This window comes from Hyla sarda, chromosome 2 (genome assembly GCF_029499605.1).
Source record: "Hyla sarda isolate aHylSar1 chromosome 2, aHylSar1.hap1, whole genome shotgun sequence".
Taxonomy (NCBI): domain Eukaryota; kingdom Metazoa; phylum Chordata; class Amphibia; order Anura; family Hylidae; genus Hyla; species Hyla sarda.
The window spans coordinates 413,086,169-413,106,344 of record NC_079190.1 but is presented as its reverse complement, the minus strand read 5'-3'; the positions used below and the strand labels follow the sequence as shown (position 1 = coordinate 413,106,344).

General features: G+C 42.3%; 1 protein-coding gene across 1 annotated transcript in view; it reads left to right on the top strand.

The window, feature by feature from the left end:
• PUDP (pseudouridine 5'-phosphatase) overlaps nucleotides 1–19,304 on the top strand; it is a 329,742-nt gene extending 310,438 nt beyond the window's left edge. The window contains exon 4 of the mRNA XM_056558851.1: nucleotides 17,658–19,304. Within this exon, the coding sequence (XP_056414826.1) occupies nucleotides 17,658–17,834 (177 nt within the window). The 3' untranslated portion in view covers nucleotides 17,835–19,304. The remainder of the gene's footprint in view (nucleotides 1–17,657) is intronic.
• Nucleotides 19,305–20,176: the final 872 nt, after the last annotated feature.

Genomic DNA, 20,176 nt, shown 5'->3' with positions numbered 1-20,176 from the left:
GGTTAAATTGTGTAGCACCAGCACTTGTCTTTGTTGTGTGTGAAGGGGTTAACAGGTGCAGGTTTGAAGGTGGGACTATGTTAGTTATTTACTTATTTATTTTGAGGGAGATATTTTGTTCACAGGACCTAGAAAAGAGTTAATTCTAAAGCACATTGGTTGCTTGTATGATTTTACTAGTTCAACTTTTTTTTTATGAATTTGCATTAGTAAATTAGTAAGTTAGTAAATTTTATGAAAGAAGCCTTTGTCCAGAATGCTGCGATTTTACTTCCTGTGGAGTTTTCCTATTATTGCGTCTTTACCAGCAATTGACTGCAATGCCCTGTACACCTGACTGGCTGTGAGCGCAAAAAAAAACTTTTCCCCCATACAGGTTTTAAACTTCTTTTTAAAGTATTGGTTAAAGGTTGTAGAAAGATATTGGGTATTTACCCGCCGCATCTATATAAATCCCCCAGTCAATAATAATATAAAGAGGTAAGGGGAGTGAATAAAACTTAACTTTTAATATAGCACTAAAGGGTAATTAACATATAGGTGATCATATTGGGGAAAGAAGCTGATGTTGTCTCTCCATTGTAAAGACGCAAAACAAAGACACTTACTGTTAAATGAGTTATATGTCACAGTGTGTCAGAGTAATGAATTACTATCCCACGATATCCAACGCATTTCGGCCACTATGTGTGACCTCCTCAGGGACTAAATGGGATATCATATCTTATGATAGTATATCAACAAAAAACGTCTGTTCCTGCAGAGAGAAAAAAAAGCACACGTCATACAAAGATAGGAGCTAGCGATACAGTGCCAGCCCCCATTGCATATGTGACTTCAACTGGTGCCAGAAAGTTACAGATTTGTAAATGATTAGCTTTTTGGAACACAGAGCTCTCTGCTGACATCATGAGCACAGTGCTCTCTGCTGACATCTCTGTCCATTTTAAGAACTGTCCAGAGTAGAAGAAAATCCCCATAGCAAACATATGCTGCTCTGGACAGCTCCTAAAATGGACAGAGATGTCAGCAGAGAGCACTGTGCTTGTGATGTCAGCAGAGAGCACAGTGTTCCAACAAGAAAAGAATTTCCATTGTAATATTCAGCAGCTAATAAATACTGGAAGTATTAAGATTTTTTAATAGAAGTAATTTACAAATCTGTTTAACTTTCTGGCACCAGTTGATTTAAAAAATAAAATAAAAATTCCACCGGAGTACCCCTTTAACCCCTTAAGGACGCAGGACGTAAATGTACGTCCTGGTGAGGTGGTACTTAACGCACCAGGACGTACATTTACGTCCTAAGCATAACCGCGGGCATCGGAGCGATGCCCGTGTCATGCGCGGCTGATCCCGGCTGCTGATCGCAGCCAGGGACCCGCCGGCAATGGCCGACGCCCGCGATCTCGCGGGCGTCCGCCATTAACCCCTCAGGTGCCGGGATCAATACAGATCCCGGCATCTGCGGCAGTTCGCGATTAAAATGAACGATCGGATCGCCCGCAGCGCTGCTGCGGGGAACCGATCATTCATAACGCCGCACGGAGGTCCCCTCTCCTTCCTCCGTGTGGCTCCCGGTGTCTCCTGCTCTGGTCTGTGATCGAGCAGACCAGAGCAGGAGATGACCGATAATACTGATCTGTTCTATGTCCTATACATAGAACAGATCAGTATTAGCAATCATGGTATTGCTATGAATAGTCCCCTATGGGGACTATTCAAGTGTAAAAAAAAAATGTAAAAAAATGTAAAAGTAAAAGTAAAAAAAAAGTGAAAAATCCCCTCCCCCAATAAAAAAGTAAAACGTCCGTTTTTTCCTATTTTACCCCCAAAAAGCGTCAAAAACTTTTTTATAGACATATTTGGTATCGCCGCGTGCGTAAATGTCCGAACTATTAAAATAAAATGTTAATGATCCCGTACGGTGAACGGCGTGAACGAAAAAAAATTTAAAAAGTCCAAAATTCCTACTTTTTTAATACATTTTATTAAAAAAAAATTATAAAAAATGTATTAAAAGTTTTTTATATACAAATGTGGTATCAAAAAAAGTACAGATCATGGCGCAAAAAATGAGCCCCCATACCGCCGCTTATACGGAAAAATAAAAAAGTTATAGGTCATCAAAATAAAGGGATTATAAACGTACTAATTTGGTTAAAAAGTTTGTGATTTTTTTTAAGCGCAACAATAATATAAAAGTATATAATAATGGGTATCATTTTAATCGTATTGACCCTCAGAATAAAGAACACATGTCATTTTTACCAGAAATTGTACGGCCTGAAAACAAAACCTTCCAAAATTAGCAAAATTGCGTTTTTCGTTTTAATTTCCCCACAAAAATAGTGTTTTTTGGTTGCGCCATACATTTTATGATATAATGAGTGATGTCATTACAAAGGACAACTGGTCGCGCAAAAAACAAGCCCTCATACTAGTCTGTGGATGAAAATATAAAAGAGTTATGATTTTTAGAAGGCGAGGAGGAAAAAATGAAAACGTAAAAATTAAATTGTCTGAGTCCTTAAGGCCAAAATGGGCTGAGTCCTTAAGGGGTTAACCCCTTAACGACGAAGGACATGTATTTATGTCCTCCGCTGGCTCCCGCGATATGCCGGGATATGCATATCGGGTCAGTCCCGGCGGCTATCAATGGCCGGGACCCGCGGCTAATACAGGACATCACCGATCGTGGTGATGCCCTGTATTAACCCTTCAGACGTGGCGATCAAAGCTGACCGCTGTGTCTGAAGCAAAAGTGAAAGTATCCTAGCTGCTCAGTCGGGCTGTTCGGGACAGCCGCGGGGAAATCGCAGCGTCCCGAACAGCTTACAGGACACCGGGAGGGCCCTTACCTGCCTCCTCGGTGTCCGATCGACGAATGACTGCTCCGTGCCTGAGATTCAGTCAACGGTCAATGGCGTACATGTAAAAAAAATTTAAGTCCAAAAATGCGTATTTTTGGTCACTTTTTATACCATTAAAAAATGAATAAAAAGTGATCAAAAAGTCCGATCAAAACAAAAATGGTACCGATAAAAACTTCAGATCACGGCGCAAAAAATTTATCTTCATATCGCCCTGTAGGGGAAAAATAAAAAAGTTATAGGGGTCAGAAGAGGACATTTTTAAATGTATAAATTTTCCTGCATGAAGTTATGATTTTTTACAGAAGTGCGACAAAATCAAACCTATATAAATAGGGTATCATTTTAATCATATGGACCTACATAATAATGATAAGGTGTCATTTTTACTGAAATATGCACTGCGTAAAAACTGAAGCCCCCAAAATTAACAAAATGGCGTTTTGTCTTCGATTTTGTCGCTCAATGATTTTTTTTTTCCGTTTCGCCGTGGATTTTTGGGTAAAATGACTAATGTCACTGCAAAGTAGAATTGGTGGCGCAAAAAAAAAGCCATAATATGGATTTTTAGGTGGAAAATTGAAAGAGTTATGATTTTTAAAAGGTAAGGAGGAAAAAACGAAAGTGCAAAAACTGAAAAACCCTGCGTCCTTAAGGGGTTAGGGTGTTTTTCCAATTCAGTTCCATTATGACTTTTCGTCTTTTAGTTTATGAAAGGCCTTTCTCAATAATAGTTATAGTGATGTACTTTTGAATTGAACATAAAGTATATTGCTACATTAAAAAGGAAATAATTATATCTAATTTTTCTAGGTCAGTTTGTAATTAGAAAATAGCATTTTCTCCTTTTATTTTTTAAAGTTAATTCTACATTGCACAATGCTATCTGTAATAATTATTGTCTCTTGTGCGGCTCTAAGAGTGACATCACTAAAGTCAATTAGGATTTTGCAGGGCTGATGATTGAAGAACATTCTTTATGGAGGGATGGAAAGCTACAATAATACAGCTTTAGATGTCATTTTCACTTAAAGGTTGAAGTTGTATTTTGCCATTGAAATCTTGCATTTAAGCCACTTATTTGCAGTTTTGTTTAACTAAAACCCATTAGTGAAGCTGCAAATCCCATGCATGACCAAAAAAAGGCTTTAAAGAAAATTCTATATCATGAAAATAGGTTGCCAGAGGCCTGAAAATGAATGGTATTTTGTAGGGATGTCCCAATACCATTTTTTTAAGATCGAGTTTGAGTACCGATACTTTAATTCTAGTACTCGCCGATACCAAGTACGAGTACTTTTATTTTAAAGGGAATCCGGCAGCATGGTGACCCGGTTTCTGGCGCTATTTACCGTATGATATGTGGGTTCCTTGTTGTGTACAATGGAGGCGGCTGCCATAGAATGAGCCAAGCTTTCTCTATTCTCCATTGGGCAGAACAGGGAATTTGCATTGGCGGCAAAACCGATGTCTCCGGAGAAATAGCGCTGATGTTCACATGGTGAGTAGCGGTAGAAACTGGGTCACCTGAACTATCTACATATAAATTCAAGTTAGTGCAGGTGACTCTGCTTTAAGATTGCCTATAATAGTAGGGAGTATCCCCTTTAGACATTAGCAGGGCCCCCCCTTTAGACATTAGCAGGGCCCCCCCTTTAGACATTAGCAGGGCCCCCCCTTTAGACATTAGCAGCCCCCCTTTAGACATTAGCAGCCCCCCTTTAGACATTAGCAGGACCCCCCTTTAGACATTAGCAGGACCCCCCTTTAGACATTAGCAGGACCGCCCTTTAGACATTAGCAGGACCCTTCTTTAGACAGTAGGGCCCCCTTTAGACATTAGCAGGGCCCCCTTTAGACATCAGGGCCCCCCTTAAGACAGCAGGTGCCCTGTAGACTGCAGCTGTCCTCTGTCGGGTGCTGCCGCTCCACTGCTCCGTCCTCCCGTCCGCATCATTGCGTTCTATGGAGGAGCATGTGACATACACATCACTCTGCTTCCTCCGTAGCGTTATGCTGGGCGCAGGGGAGGAGGAGGGACGTGTATGTCACATGCTCCTCCATAGAACGCCATGATGCAGACGGGAGAACGGGGCAGCAGAGCGGCAGAAGATATCGGACATGGTATCGGGGACATTGAAGGAGTCCCCGATACCATGGAAATGGACAGTATCAGCCCCAATACCGATACTAGTATTGGTATCGGGACATCCCTAGTATTTTGGCTTATTGGGAAGCTAGTTAAAGGAGTACTCTACTGGAAAACATTTTTTTTTAAATCAACTGGTGCCAGAAAGTTAAACAGATTTGTAAATTATAAGGAAAAAAAGGGGGGGTACCAAATGCCTCTAGACTAATACCATAAAATGGTACATGATGATGGAATTACAGAAAAAATAATAAATCGGACTGTGCTTCACTTTAAATGATGTACAAATTTAATATAAAAAATATTACAAATAAGACATAAAATAAATAATGCAAATCTAATACATAAATGCCTCCTACCACAGGGCCCTTGTGGGGAGGTATGATATTTGAATACAAAGCATATATTAAAAATTTTTAAAAAATATAGCATGTGAATTACGTTCTACCGCTATCCCAATATTTTGCAAACCGACATAGTGTACTTTTGTGCGGTACACTCCGTTCTCATGTGATTTAGAACAGTTCACAAAGTGATATAGTTACCAACTCCTAAGGGTAGTTTTGGCTGGACGTCCGAGAGATGGATATGTGAGGGCTGTGTCCAGCGCTAGCGTGCGCATACGGTGACGGGCCCGGATGCCACAGGCCAAAAAGGTCACCGGTCACGAAGTAATTGCAGGCTCGATGGCAGATGTAGTGGAGGCTGTGTCCAGCGCTGGCATGCGCTTGCGGTGACGGGCCCGGTTGCCGCAGGCCGAAGAGAAGTCACCGGTCACGGAGTGGCTCCGGAGGTGGAGATATACTCGGAGGTAGATGGATCTTGCTCCGGAAACAAGGAAAGGAAAGCCTCGTGGAAGATCTCTCGGCGTCTGGTGGAATGGCGGATGAATTACAGCCAGGTGTAAAATCAGCAGATAATGAAGTTGTGTCGGAGGTAAATGATGGCGGTTTGTGGATTGCGGTGGTCATGCGGTAAATATTTCTTTCTCTAGACGCGTTTCAGGGTACTTTATATATGACCCTTTCCTCAGTAGAGATCATACAGCAACTGATAAGTACTGGAAGGATTAAGATTTTAAAATAGAAGTAATTTACAAATCTGTTTAACTTTCTGGCACCAGTTGATAAAAAAAAAATTATAATAATAATTATAATAATGTTTTCCAGGGGAGTACCCCTTTAAATAAGAAGTAACATTATAGAAAATGTTTCTTACCTCAATGGAAGGAAGGTATTGAAGGATGGTTTATTAACTTGCAAAGGATAAAAGACTGGTTAGGTTTGCAATTGTTAGTTTTGAAAGGAACCAGACAGATTGATGGACACAGACACCGCTGTCAATAGGAAATAGACATCACAGGATTTTGGCATGCTGTGTAATTCTGGAAAAGAAAAGACTGTTTTCTTCTCATAAAGGAAGTTAATAGAGTTTAACAAGCACTAGGAGTCTAATGCACAAAAAGAGCTAGAACATAGATTTGTTTCCATTCTCCTTTGTTCACAAACTGTTCAATTGACGGATTTCTGGGGCTGTAGCTAAAGCTATGCTGACTATAGCTAAAAATAGTAAAGATTTAGATCTTTAAGACATCATTTATTTTATTTTTTTTATTCTGGTTTTAGAAGTAAACTCATCACTCTATTTCCTCCTGTTGTTAAAAGTATTTTCTGAAACTTAACTGTTGCTGTTAAATGTATCCATCTGTCCTGGAGAAGCCATTCGATTCTGGTCCATGGGGGTCCAATTCTCAGCACCTATATTGATGAGCTAAGGAAGGTGATATGACATTCATTACTTACTCAGGTACACTTGGTACTGCAGTTTGCAGCCGTACAGTCCTAACCTAATACATGGAAGGGAATTGTATGTATGGTCCTATGTCTGTCTTATTCATTTAGCTAATTAAAGGATAGACTAGACTCGGCCCGTTAGGGTATTTAAGTTTTCCTTAAAGGGGTAGAAAGTCAATTTATTCCCTATTCACAAGATAGGGGGATAGGTCTGATCTCAGGATCTCTGACTGCTGGGACCCTCGTGATCTCCTGTACTGGGCTTAGCAGCTCACTGGCCTTAGAACACTTGGCCCCCACCCTTGGAGATCAGTAGAAATTATGACCCGCTCAGCCAATCACTGGTTGAGACACGACCCCCGACTCAGCTGGTGATTGGGTGAGCGGGCCGTAACTTCTGCTAAGAAGGTCAAAATTGGTGCGCAAGGATGAGTTTGAGTTGCTGGGGGCCCTGAACCGGAGATCGAGAGGGGGGGGGGGGGGGGGGGGGAGAGGGTAATGATAAGGTTGCTGTCATGATAAGGACCGGTAAAAAAGTTGAGACAGTAGTGTTAAATATAACACATATAGCAAAAAAAAAAACATACCGTATTTTTCACCGTATAAGATGCACTTTTTCTTCCCCAAAATGGGGAAGGAATGGGGGGGGGAGGAAAGTTGGTGCGTCTTATATGGCGAATACACACCTATTGCCGCGGTCCCTGCGGCTATCAACGGCCGGGACCTGCGGCTAATACAGGAAATCAACGATCGCGGTGATGCCCTGTATTAACCCTTCAGACGCAGCGATCAAAGCTGACCGCCGCGTCTGAAGCGAAAATAACACTAACCCGGCTGTTCAGTCGGGCTGTTCGGGACGCCGCTGCGATCCCGAACAGCTTACAGGACACCGGGAGGGACCTTACCTGCCTCCTCGGTGTCTGCTCCGTGCCAGGATCCCCTGCATGGCGGCGCTCTCCTTCGACATCATCACGTCGTCGCGCACGCCGTCCCGTCATTCAATAGGAGCGGCGTGCGTAGCGTCGTGATGACGGCAATGGAGAGCGTGGATCCCGGGGAAGAAGACGTCAGGAGCGTCGGGGACACCTCGGGGACGCGGCGACAGCGATGGAGCGACATCCAGGGCAGTGGTGACGGGTCTGGAGCGGCGGGGACACGTGAGTATTACCTCCTATCCAGTGGTCTTCAACCTGCAGACCTCCAGATGTTGCAAAACTACAACTCCCAGCATGCCCGGACAGCCAATGGCTGTCCGGGCATGCTAGGAGTTGTAGTTTTGCAACATCTGGAGGTCCGCAGGTTGAAGATCACTGTTGGGTGCAGAATCTTTTGTTTCTAGATTTTGCACGTTTAAAATTGGGTGCGTCTTATACGCCGGTGCGTCCTATAGGGCGAAAAGTACGGTATACAGCTACAGGGAAGGAAAAAAATATAGAAATATACCCCTGTAGTCGATCTTTTAAAATGTGTATGGTTGTTGTACACTAATCCCATATACGTCCATTTTAAATTTACATATATGTGACATTTAAAGGAGTACTCCAGGAAAGCTGAAATTCTTATGAAACTTGTGTAGTGCCTAATGAGTGGTGAATGACTCAGTACACCAAAAGTAGGAGTAATGTACCACTCTTTTAAGCCCTGAACTAGGTATAACCCAGTGTAACAGTTTTTTTTTGCCTAAAACAATCATTGAAAGCCAATGAGAGCATAAATGTAAATGTGTTAGAACTCTGGATTAAGCTGACCTTTAAGAACTGCTCTAGTAGCTCTTTAACATCCTTTACAATAAGTGAAAATATTTTCATTTTCCTGCTTTTATATCTGCTTCAAAATGTTCTGCTCAGCCTGCATCTGTCACAGTGAATAAGAGTCACATAAACTTTTTATTTTGTAACCCGTTGTATATTTATTTATGTAATAACAACAAAAGGCAAGGCACCAGTATATTAGTGTGAGAATCCCAGCGACTTTCTTATGGTTCCTTACATTTTCCACTGAATTTTTATTTACTTTCTGAACCCTGTTCTTCTATGAGTTCTCTGCTATGGGAATTAAAGGACCAGGCATGCGTCTACAGACTGTACCGATACAGAACAGATAACAGTACAGGATCCCTAAGGCTTTCTGTGACATTCTAGCCATAGAAGCGAACTGAATAATTTGTCAAACAGAAAGAATGAAAACTGTGATACTGGAGAACACCACTTTGCACTTAATAGAACAGCCGGTAGTTATCATTTAAGAATCCAAAATCATTGTCTACTAGTGTAGAAACATTTGTAGGCACAGCAAAAACTGCCTTCTGAGTATGCAAGGCAATGTCCTCCTTCACAACCATTTTTTTTCCATTGCTTTACTGTCCCAGATTTACCAATCTTCCCATGGACAGAAACTGTCTGGTTTCCCTCAGTTCATTCACATGTCCGTATTTTTACTGCAGATTTTGCTGCCCATTGACTACAAACCCTATGGTTGCCAGGTCCGGACCCGTGCAGCTTCTCATTCACTTTAATCACTCAATCACTTAATCAGTGAAATAGTGACTCCGGTTGGCTTATTTTTGCACCATATGTGGTTTTGGGACCGGACCTAAAACCGTAGTATACTACAGTTTTAAGTCCGGTCACAAAATCGGATACGGGGCAAAAATGTGCCGACCGGAGTCACTATCTGACTCCGGTCGGCTCATTCAAATTAATGAGATGGGGGCCGGGTCCGGCTAGGATACGGGAGCGCCCGGTTTTCCCATCTCCCAGCCGGATTTGGACGTTGTATGGATAAAACGTAGTGTGAATGGCCTCTTACCAATCACAGCTCAGCTTTCATGACACAGTCATTGGAATACAAAAATCACAGCATCAATGGACCTGTTATTATTATTAATATGCAAATACCAAAAATAAACCATAATATTCATAATAACTTGATTTATTCAATAACAAATATGAGCACCACATGCAGAAATACCAAAACTTACATGCCTTGGCATTCTATCAGTGAGGTTATTAATGGTTGGATGAGGAATGTAATGCCAGGCTGAATGTAATAAGGCATGCAAATCCTTAAGATCCGCTATTGGCAGCTTCTTTTGCAATTGCTGATCAATGACATTCCAGGTGTGCTCGATAACGCACAGGCCATGGTAGAACATTTAGGCCATGTAGACTGCTTACAGTAGAATGAATCCAGCCTGGCATTGTCAAGTTAAGTTTGATACTTAGGAGAAATGGTGGTACCACTGGTTCCATGACCAAATCACTGTAACAGAGATGTTAGTGTACCTGAAATGAAGACTAGATGGGTCCAGCTCCTGTACAGTATGCCAACTCACACCATAAAACCAAAAGTAGGACCAGTGTGATGTTCACTGGTGACAGCTTCTTCAAGGCATTGTCCACATGATCTCCAGATCAATCATTAACTATTGTTGTTTTCAGAACAAAAGCAGGACTCATTGATGAAGAGGATAGACCTCCGTTGCCATCTTGTTCTGCCTTAGAGAGCGGTAGTGTGAGGTCAGTGAAACACCTGTAGCTAGACATCTTGCTTGTAGCCCAATGTTCTGATGGTTTGTGTGGACACTGTTTAATACCTTAATCTTGGTATGGGATGTCTAGTTTTACTTGCAGTACAAAATGGATAACCACGTGCCATACTTCTACTCTGACGCTTCTGTCAGCCTCTTGCTTTCGTTATTAAAGCCAGGCAGCCCTGGGGATTTAAATTCTTTCAAAAACAGCTTTGATAAATGTAGTTGATTTGTACTTCCAAACTACTTTTTTTCTATTTTGTAACTATATTGCATTAAAGGAGAAAAAAAAGTTATAGCCACATTATATTTGGGGACTACAGAGCGCAGAATTATGCAAGTTCTAGTGATTTCCATGGGACTGCATTACAGAAGTAATGCTGAGATAAGTGCATGAGCAGTAAGCAATTTTGGCTGTGACCATTTGCATGAATATGAACGGAAAGTGAGCACAATGGGCAGTCTGCCTCTAGCTAAACACATTTGAAAAGACGTATTCAGAGGTACACATTGTGAACAAAAAGAACACCTGACATTTAAATATATGTATAATGACACAATTTCAAGAAAAGCTATAGTAGTTTGGTGACAATTACTAAAGACCATTGTGTGGATAGCAGTATCAAATAACTGGAATATTACAAGAAAAAGAATACACAACAGAGACACATTTTGACCTGAATTTTTGAAAAACCTGGAAAGAATGATTTGCATAAGGTGGTTGACATAGCCAAGCTGTAATGTGTGGATTTTGTTCTAGGAGAATGATTAAATGGGCGCTGTCATGAAAACAAAAAATTGATATGTTGTAGTACTTAAGTACTACAACATATCTCTAATATAGTTTAATTAAAAAAAGTGATTTTAAAACTGTTTAAAATCACTTTTCGCCCTCCTAGTGGCCGAATGCATTCAGCAGTGACGTCACCCCTGAATTTCGACTCGTTGAAGCCTGGCAACGAGTCGAAATTCAATCACTGCTGTGCTCGCTCCCGCCTGTCAATCACACAGGCAGGAGCGAGCGCTTTGAAGGAAGAGGACGCGCGCAGGCTCGGGGACAAGGTAAAGTATTGTGTTCACTGTATTATGTATACATGTATTATGTATACTGTTCACCTATACAGTATGCCTCCAGTTTCCCCACTACATCTCCCAGCATGCCCTGGGAGTTGTAGTGGGGAGGCCTGGAGGGACACTGAATAGGTGATCTGAGGGGGAGTGGGTTGAGCGGGGCTGGGGCGGGTTGCGGGCTGCGCAGTGGGGAGGGGGTACTCTGGGTGAACTAAGGGGGAGGAGGAGTGAGTTGAGCGGCGCGACAGGGCCGGGGGCGGGCTGCACGGCGGGCTGCGCGGCGGGGAGCGGTATGTGCTCCGGTGTTCACCTATACAGGGTGCCTCCAGTTGTTTCCTCACTACAACTCCCAGCATGCCCTGACAGCCAATAGATGTCAGGCAAGCTGGGAGTTGCAGTGGGGAAACAGCTGGAGGCACCCTGTATAGTTGAACTACGGGCGGAAGTGCCGGCCCCAGCAGGCATCAGTGACGTGGTGCCTGCTGGGGAAGTCTGCCTGGTAGTGAGCACGCTACCAGGCAGACAAAAAAGCATTTTTAATATGTAAAAAAAAATTTAAGGCAGGGAGGGGGTTAGGGATAGATGGGTAATAGGCAGGGACAGAAAAAAAAGTGATGGTGGGAGCTACTCTTTAAATTCTTCTAAGTGTGATGATGCTTTCTGCATTTCTGTGGTGACACCCGGGCCTATCAGGAGGCATGGACTTAGAGCCAATCACATATGGCCTTAGCGTTCACACCCTTCTTAGGTGTATATAAATACTCAGCTAGTTTGTTCATTCCTTGCTTGTGTACTTGCTATAGTTCTGCACTATACATCGCATGTAAATCTCCCTGCTTGCTTCATCCTGCGTATACTGACCCCGACTATGATTTCTGTTTGCCCATCCTGTTGAGGATCTGTCGCTTAGGACAGATACTTAAGTAGGTAGGAAAAATGGCTGTGGGTAAGTTCAGGGCTGCGTTTATCCCTACCTGTGCATAGCAGGTCTCTTCACCCTCCGGCTGTCTGCCCAAATCCAACTGTTAGACAATTGGTGGAGTAAAGGAGCACAATTTATCCTGCTGTTACTCACAATCACAAGGGTCCTCAGGGATGAGATCCATAGCGATTGAAACTTTTCACATATCTGGACATGTCAAAGGCTTTTACAAATGATACTAATGCTTTAAGTCATAGCTTTTGGCTTTTAAGAAGTTTTCCCTTTACCAAAAAAGTCTCTACAGAGATCTGCTGCTCCTCATGGGTTGTTTTCTGAGACCCTCGGCAAACATCTATTTTATTGAGTGAAGATGCATCTGACTTCTCATTACCCTGCACTGCCTGCTTAAGAGAAATGTAGTATTAAATGGCAGCCTAAGACTGCCTAAAAGAGAACATCTGCATTCACATGGGCCGATTACGTGCATATAACAAAGGGCCTCACTGGGGTCTCAAAGGTGCAGTTAAAAATGTCAAGAATAGATTGTAAATGAACAACATTTATAAAGGAAACATTTTTCAAGCTTGAGGTGCCGCTTCCCATTTAGCTGCTCTTTATTTTTTGTGTTGGGTGACCAAGGAGTCAATGTCTTTGGAAGCAAACACCTTGTTTTCAGTCACAGTTCTGACTTAAAGATAAGCGGGGCGTCACTACCGAGATGAGAAATAGGTGGCTGCATAAAATAGTTTTAATGGATCTAACAAAATGTAAAGATATCACTATCTGTATTACAGTAAAATGATCTTTAATTCTCTAGGACAGGGGTACTGATTCGGACCACCTGCCGGATCTCCCCTCATTTATTAGTATAGGTGTCTTTAGACAACGGTACAAATGAATAGCTGTGGCTGAATGCTGTGTCCCTGCCCGCCTGGCGCTTCTTTTGTGATGTAGGCTGCTCGATTAGCGCTACCTGCATCATCTGCTCTGGCCAGGCCACCATTATTGCCACCGCTGCTTTATACAGCAGTGGATTCTGGGAGGTAGCTTAATGTGCCGCGCGGACTGAATACCGAGAGATGGGGCGGGGAGGCTGCTGGGAACATACATGGCCCGCGCAGGCACGAACATCTGTTCTTAGCCCCACCTGCATCTTCCATCATGCACTGAGTGAGGGGGAAATACTGAATGCCAGCCTGGTACACTGGTGTCCTGTCATAGTCGTCTGTGAGCGCTGCCGACCCGCGCTACGTCCCCTGCCATTGAAGCTGCTGAGCGAAGATAATCTTCTGTCAGAAAGGTGAGAAGGGGTGAGAGGAGGGGGGGGGGGGGGTGAGAAGGGATGAGGGGGGTGAGAAGGGGCACAGCTGCATAATTTATTGAGAGGGCACAGTGGCATGATTCATTGTTGTATGGTACAATAAGTTGGTACAGGGCACAGTGTTTGTCAAAATTATATTTGGGGACATGGTGTGTGGCATTAATATATCAGGGACATAGTGTGTGGCAGTACTATACCAGGGGCATACCAAGTGGCAGCACTATACCAGGGGAATACTGTGCAGTAGAAATATACCAGGGATACAGCATGTAGCAGTAATATACAGTACAGACCAAAAGTTTGGACACACCTTCTCATTCTAAGTTTTCTTTATTTTCATGACTATGAAAATTGTAGTTTCACACTGAAGACCTCAAAACTATGAATTAATGTGGAATTATAGACATAACAAAAAAGTGTGAAACAACTTAAAATATGTCATATTGTAGGTTCTTCAAAGTAGCCACCTTTTGCTTTGATTACTGCTTTGCACACTCATTCTCTCAAGAGAGTTCCCAGAGATGCTTAGCACTTGTTGGCCCTTTTGCCTTCACTCTGCGGTCCAGTTCACCCCAAACCATCTCAATTGGGTTGAGGTCCGGTGACTGTGGAGGCCAGGTCATCTGGCGCAGCACAACATCACTCTCCTTCTTGGTCAAATAGCCCTTACACAGCCTGGAGGTGTGTTTGGGGTCATTGTCCTGTTGAAAAATAAATGATGGTCCAACTAAACGCAAACCGGATGGAATAGCATGCCGCTGCAAGATGCTGTGGTAGCCATGCTGGTTCAGTATGCATTCAATTTTTAATAAATCCCCAACAGTGTCACCAGCAAAGCACCTCCACACCATCACACCTCCTCCTCCATACCAGCACACCTGTGAAATGAAAACCATTTCAGATGACTACCTCTTGAAGCTAAACAAGAGAATGCCAAGAGTGTGCAAAGCAGTTATCAAAGCAAAAGGTGGCTACTTTGAAGAACCTAGAATATGACATATTTTCAGTTGTTTCACACTTTTTTGTTATGTATATAATTCCACATGTGTTAATTCATAGTTTTGATGCCTTCAGTGTGAATCTACAATTTTCATAGTCATGAAAATAAAGAAAACTTTGAAGGAGAAGGTGTGTCCAAACTTTTTGTCTGTACTGTACCTAGAGCACAGAGTGTGGCAGTAATATATTAGGGGCATAGCATGTAGCAGCACTATACCAGGGGCATAGCATGTGGCAGTAATATACCAGGGCACAATGTGAGGCTGTAATATATCCAGGGGCACAGCATGCAGGCAGTAATACATCCAGGGGCATAGTGTGCAGACAGTAATATATCCAGGGGCACAGCATGAAGGAGGTAATATGTCCAAGGGAACAGTGTGTAGACAGTAATATATCCAGGGGCACAGCATGAAGGAGGTAATATGTCCAAGGGAACAGTGTGCAGACAGTAATATATCCAGGGGCACAGCATGAAGGAGGTAATATGTCCAAGGGAACAGTGTGCAGGCAGTAATATATCCAGGGGCACAGCATGCAGGCAGTAATATATACAGGGGCATAACTTGTGGCAGTAATATACCAGGGGAACAGCATGCGGCAGTAATATATGCAGGGGTATAATATATTGCAGTATTATATTCAGGGGCTACAGTGTGTGGCAGTAATATATTTAGGGGTACAGTGTGTGGCAGTAATATATTTAGTGGTACAGTGTGTGGCAGTATTATATTAAGGGGTACAGCATGTGGCAATATGATATTCAGGGGTACAATATTAGGGGGTACAACATGTGGCAGTATTTTCAGGGGTACAGCGTGCAACAGTTTTATATTAAGGGGTACACAATGTGGCAGTATTTTATTTAAGGGTACAGGGCGGCAGTATTACATTTACATTTAGGGGCAGTATTTTATTGTCTGTGGCAGTATTATTTTCATGGGTACAGTATGCGGTAATATTATTTTCAGAGATACAGTCTGTGGCAGTATTATGTTCAGGGGTACAGTATGCAGCAGTATTATTTTCAGGGGTACAGTAGGCAGCGATATTATTTTTAGGGTTAAGGTATGCATCAGTATTTTCAGAGATACAGTCTGTGGCAGTATTATTTTCAGGGGTACAGTATGCTGCAGTATTATTTTCAGGGGTACAGTAGGCAGCGGTATTTTTAGGGGTACAGTATGCTTCAGTATTCAGAAAATACAGGAAACAGTACATTTACATCCTCCAGAGTTCAGTCATTTTACCTATATCCTTCATGGCCCTGCGGCCACTATGTGTAAACCAGGCCTTAGCGCTTAGCTCGGACCTTTACCAATGACAGACCTGGATGAGCGGACCCTCACTAAAAATAGTTGAGTACCCAATTTATCAGGATTGACCACAATTTTAGTTGAAACTGTTAGTAGTGTGGAGTAAAAGGATTAGAAAGAAAAAACTATCTGGTGATTTCAAAGGAAGAAGAAAGTACTATATAAAGCACAAGCAAAGCCCCCTGGGCCTGCGTCATGGTTGTAGGGAGCAGTGAGTGGCTCCACTGAGAGCCGGGAAATCTTTTTTGTTATGACCTATTATCTTGATATCTTCTGTGATTGGTCTTTGGTGAGAAATTATCCTAATTGCATCTTTATTGTGTACTATTGACTCTTTGTGCATCTGATTGACTATTGTTTTGTATGGTGTGATATGTGTCATCCAAATACACTCTCGCCCAGATTTATTAAACTGTGTGAGAGAAAAAATTGAGTGATTTTCCCACAGCAACCACTCACACCTCAGCTTTCACTTTACCAGAGCTCATTAGCTGAGCTGTGATTGGTTGCTGGAGGAAAATCCCTCTATTTTTTTCTCTCACACAGTTTAAAAAATCTGGGCCTATATGTCTCTTCCCCAGCTATACCGTGAGGATCCAGGTACCTTAAATTGGGAAAGTGTTGGGACTTTTGTGTTTTTATTTTCTTTGGACCCTATTTCTACATTATGGGTCTTGATTGTTTGCATAAACTGTTCTAAACTTACTCAGGCTATGTTCCCTAACTACTCCTAAAACCCCTCCCACCCAGTGCAATTTCTCAGAAGGAGAAAGTGGGCATTTCCCAGCAGGCATGACATCACTGAAGCCTGCTGGGGACCACTTCCGCCCTCACATGGTTGCAGTGCTGTGATGAATAGAAGACCTCAGGCTCTTTGCATGTTTCAGTCTGTTTTGCTATCAGTGAGGCTCTCTTGCAGGCTTCAGTCTGTGCAGCTTTCTGTGAGAATCTGTGGAGCTTTCACTTTCTGTGCAGTTGTCAATAAAGCTCAGTGCAGAGAAACACTTCCTGAGTTTGGTCTCCTGCCAGGCCAGGAGTAGATCAAACTCACTGTATTAATTGTGGCAGGGAACAGAACAGAGCCACATAGTATTTTATATTACATTTTAAACATATTTATGTTGATGATTTTAAAAGCAAGTGAATGGGAAAGTGCCTGCTAATTACACAAGGAACAAAAACTATATCAAAAGTTTTATTTGGTGACAGGTACTCTTTAAAGGGATACTCTGCTCCTAGACATCTTATCCCATATCTATAGCATAGGGAATAAGATGTCTGATCGTGGGGGTCCCACCGCTGGGGACCCCCCGCAATCTCTCCTTCAGCACCCCCTGTCAATACAGGGGCCGGGCGATACAGGGGCCGGTGTATTGTGACGTCATGACCATACCCCCTCATGATGTCACTGCCGCCCCTCAATGCAAGTCTATGGGAGGGGGCATGGTGACCGTTACGCCCGCTACCATAGACTTGTATGGAGGGGTTTGGGCATGACATCACATCCTTTGGATAGGGGATAAGATGTCTAGGGGCGGGTGTCCTTTAAGCATTAAGCTTTAATACTGTTGCCACAGTGATATTTCTTTGATTCTTCGCATGGTATCCTACATTATCTTGTTCATTGCCAAACTCTCTGATTACCACGTGTATGTTATATTTTTGCTTTCCTTTTTTATAGTGCCTTGTATTTGAAGATGCACCAAATGGAGTTGCAGCAGCCCTTTCAGCTTGCATGCAGGTGGTTATGGTCCCTGATGAAAATCTGAATCGAGATCTTACAAAGCGAGCAACATTAGTCCTTAACTCCCTGGAGCAGTTTAAACCAGAATTATTTGGTTTGCCACCTTATGAATAAAGCTGCCAATATAATTTAGTTGGAAAATGTGATGTTTATTATCAATACAAAAATTAAACTGATCATTCAAACTAATACAACTTAAATAAATGTTTTGCAGTCTTATTGGTTTATATATATTTTTTATATAATAACATAATTGTGGTTCAGTGTGAGTTAACAAAATATTTAGATTTACTGTAGGTATCTTTAAGGATTAATTCACATATGGTATAGTGTTATACCATGGGTATATGGCCACAAATTCTGCATGCCTAAAGCTCTTTTCACACTACATTTTTGTAGTGTCCAGTGGGGGTATACATGAGGGGAATCCCTGGCAAATACCTCCAGTGTATAGCTATGATGGATCCTCCAGTGGTGACTCTAGCTGGAGGCTAGGACAAAACCAAGTAAGGACAATTATAAAACACTACAAATATACACTGTATATACACACACACAAGGGTGGGATTTACATTTTTACAACCAGTTCCTTACTTGGTGTAATGGAAAATGCTAAAGAAGTTTCTACCATGGTAATCTACAGCTCCCAGTAGGACCTAAGCAGTGGTAAGGTTATGCTGGTAGTTTTTGTTTCACCCTTCATAACTGCAGAACTTACAAGTGACTACCGCTCTGATGGGACACAGTCAGGTAGAATACACAATGATATCTTAGTCTATTCCTTTTTATCTAGTACACACAGCGATGACTTCTTCCAGCTGCTTCTTTCCTCTGCAGAGTTTCACGTCCGGACATCATTGGTTCCTCATCATGTCAGTAGATCCTCATCCTCTCTTTGAAGAAAATTATTAATATAACCGTGCCAGACACCATGCTCCCTGAAAGTAATCCTGCCACACATTCTACCCTCTGAATACAAACCAGCTACCCACTGTATCCTCTGAACGTAATACTGCCACACATTGTACGCACTGAATATAAACCCTGCCAGACACTGTACCCTTTGAATATAATACTGTCTCACACTGTGCCCTCTGATGATAATACTTCCACACACTGCACCCTCTAAATATAACCCTGCCTCAAACTTTACCACCTGAGTATAATACTGCCACATACTCTAGCCCCTGAAATCATACCACCCCAGAAATTGTAAACAATATACAACATACCCTGAAATGCAAAAGCCACTGTACCCTCTGAAATCTAATATAATACTGTGCCCCACAAATACATGAATCAATTATACATACATTATACACTGTGCATCAAATATTAATTTTGTCCCCCATATTGTCCTCTATTAATATTAACATCTTCCATATTGTTCTATATAATAATGCCCCTTTAGTATTAATGTCCCACATATTGTTGTCTATGTAATAGTGCCCCCTTAGTATTAAACTGTGTTATCCAGTTAAAACTTTTTAAAGCTATGTGCCAGGGCTGGGTAATAAAATAAAAAATCTATTACATGCCACCCTCGCTCTCACTGGCCTCCAGTATCGGGGCATCCCTTCTGTGGTCGCTGGCACTTCTCTTCTTGGAGCTGCAATTTGTATTGTCTGCTACTGATGTAGCTCACAGTTCTGCTCCACCAATCACTGGCCGCAGTGGTGTCCTGCCTCAGTTAGTGAATGGCGGAGTGGCCCTGTAAACTACATCAGCTGCAAAGGATACAAATTGCAGCTCTAAGAAGCGAAATGTCAGTGGATGCAGATGAACCCAACGTGGAGCGAGGGAGGTATGTATCATTTATTGTTATTTTATTACTATATATGGGCACATGGTTTAAAAAAAGTTTTCATTAGATAACTCATTTAGGGTCCCCCAAGAAGCAATAAGCCAAGATGCAATCATATTTTGATATGGGGCCCTGCTTTTAGACAATTGTCCTTGAAGGTAGGTTATCTGGTTAGCTTGTATAGTACCAAAAATGGCCCTTTGGAGCTAATAGACAATATGAAGGCTGTAAGATGTTTTATAGAGAGAGACAACATGAAGATCACTAGACAAAATGTCTTCCCTCACATTCTCAGCTGCTTTCATCCACCCAGTAGGTTCAGTGTTGAACAAAATTGCTCTAGATTTGCATTGAAAATTGTCCTTGTGTAAGCTTTAAAGGTGTTATCCACGACAAGGTGATTTTAGTACTTACCTGCAAGAAATGGGTATTTCCTGTTGTATTTTGTTCTCTAAACTACACATCCCACAGTTCCATGCTTGAAAGTTTGAGATCACTTTCCTTCCTCCCACACATCAGCCACCACACCCATTGAAACACAGTGTTTTCTAACCAAGGGGCCTACAGCTGTTGCAAAATTGAAGCAGGACAGGCTCCCTCTGATCACCTGACTTTAGATGCGGCGTTCACAGTTGATTGTCACATCTAAAGT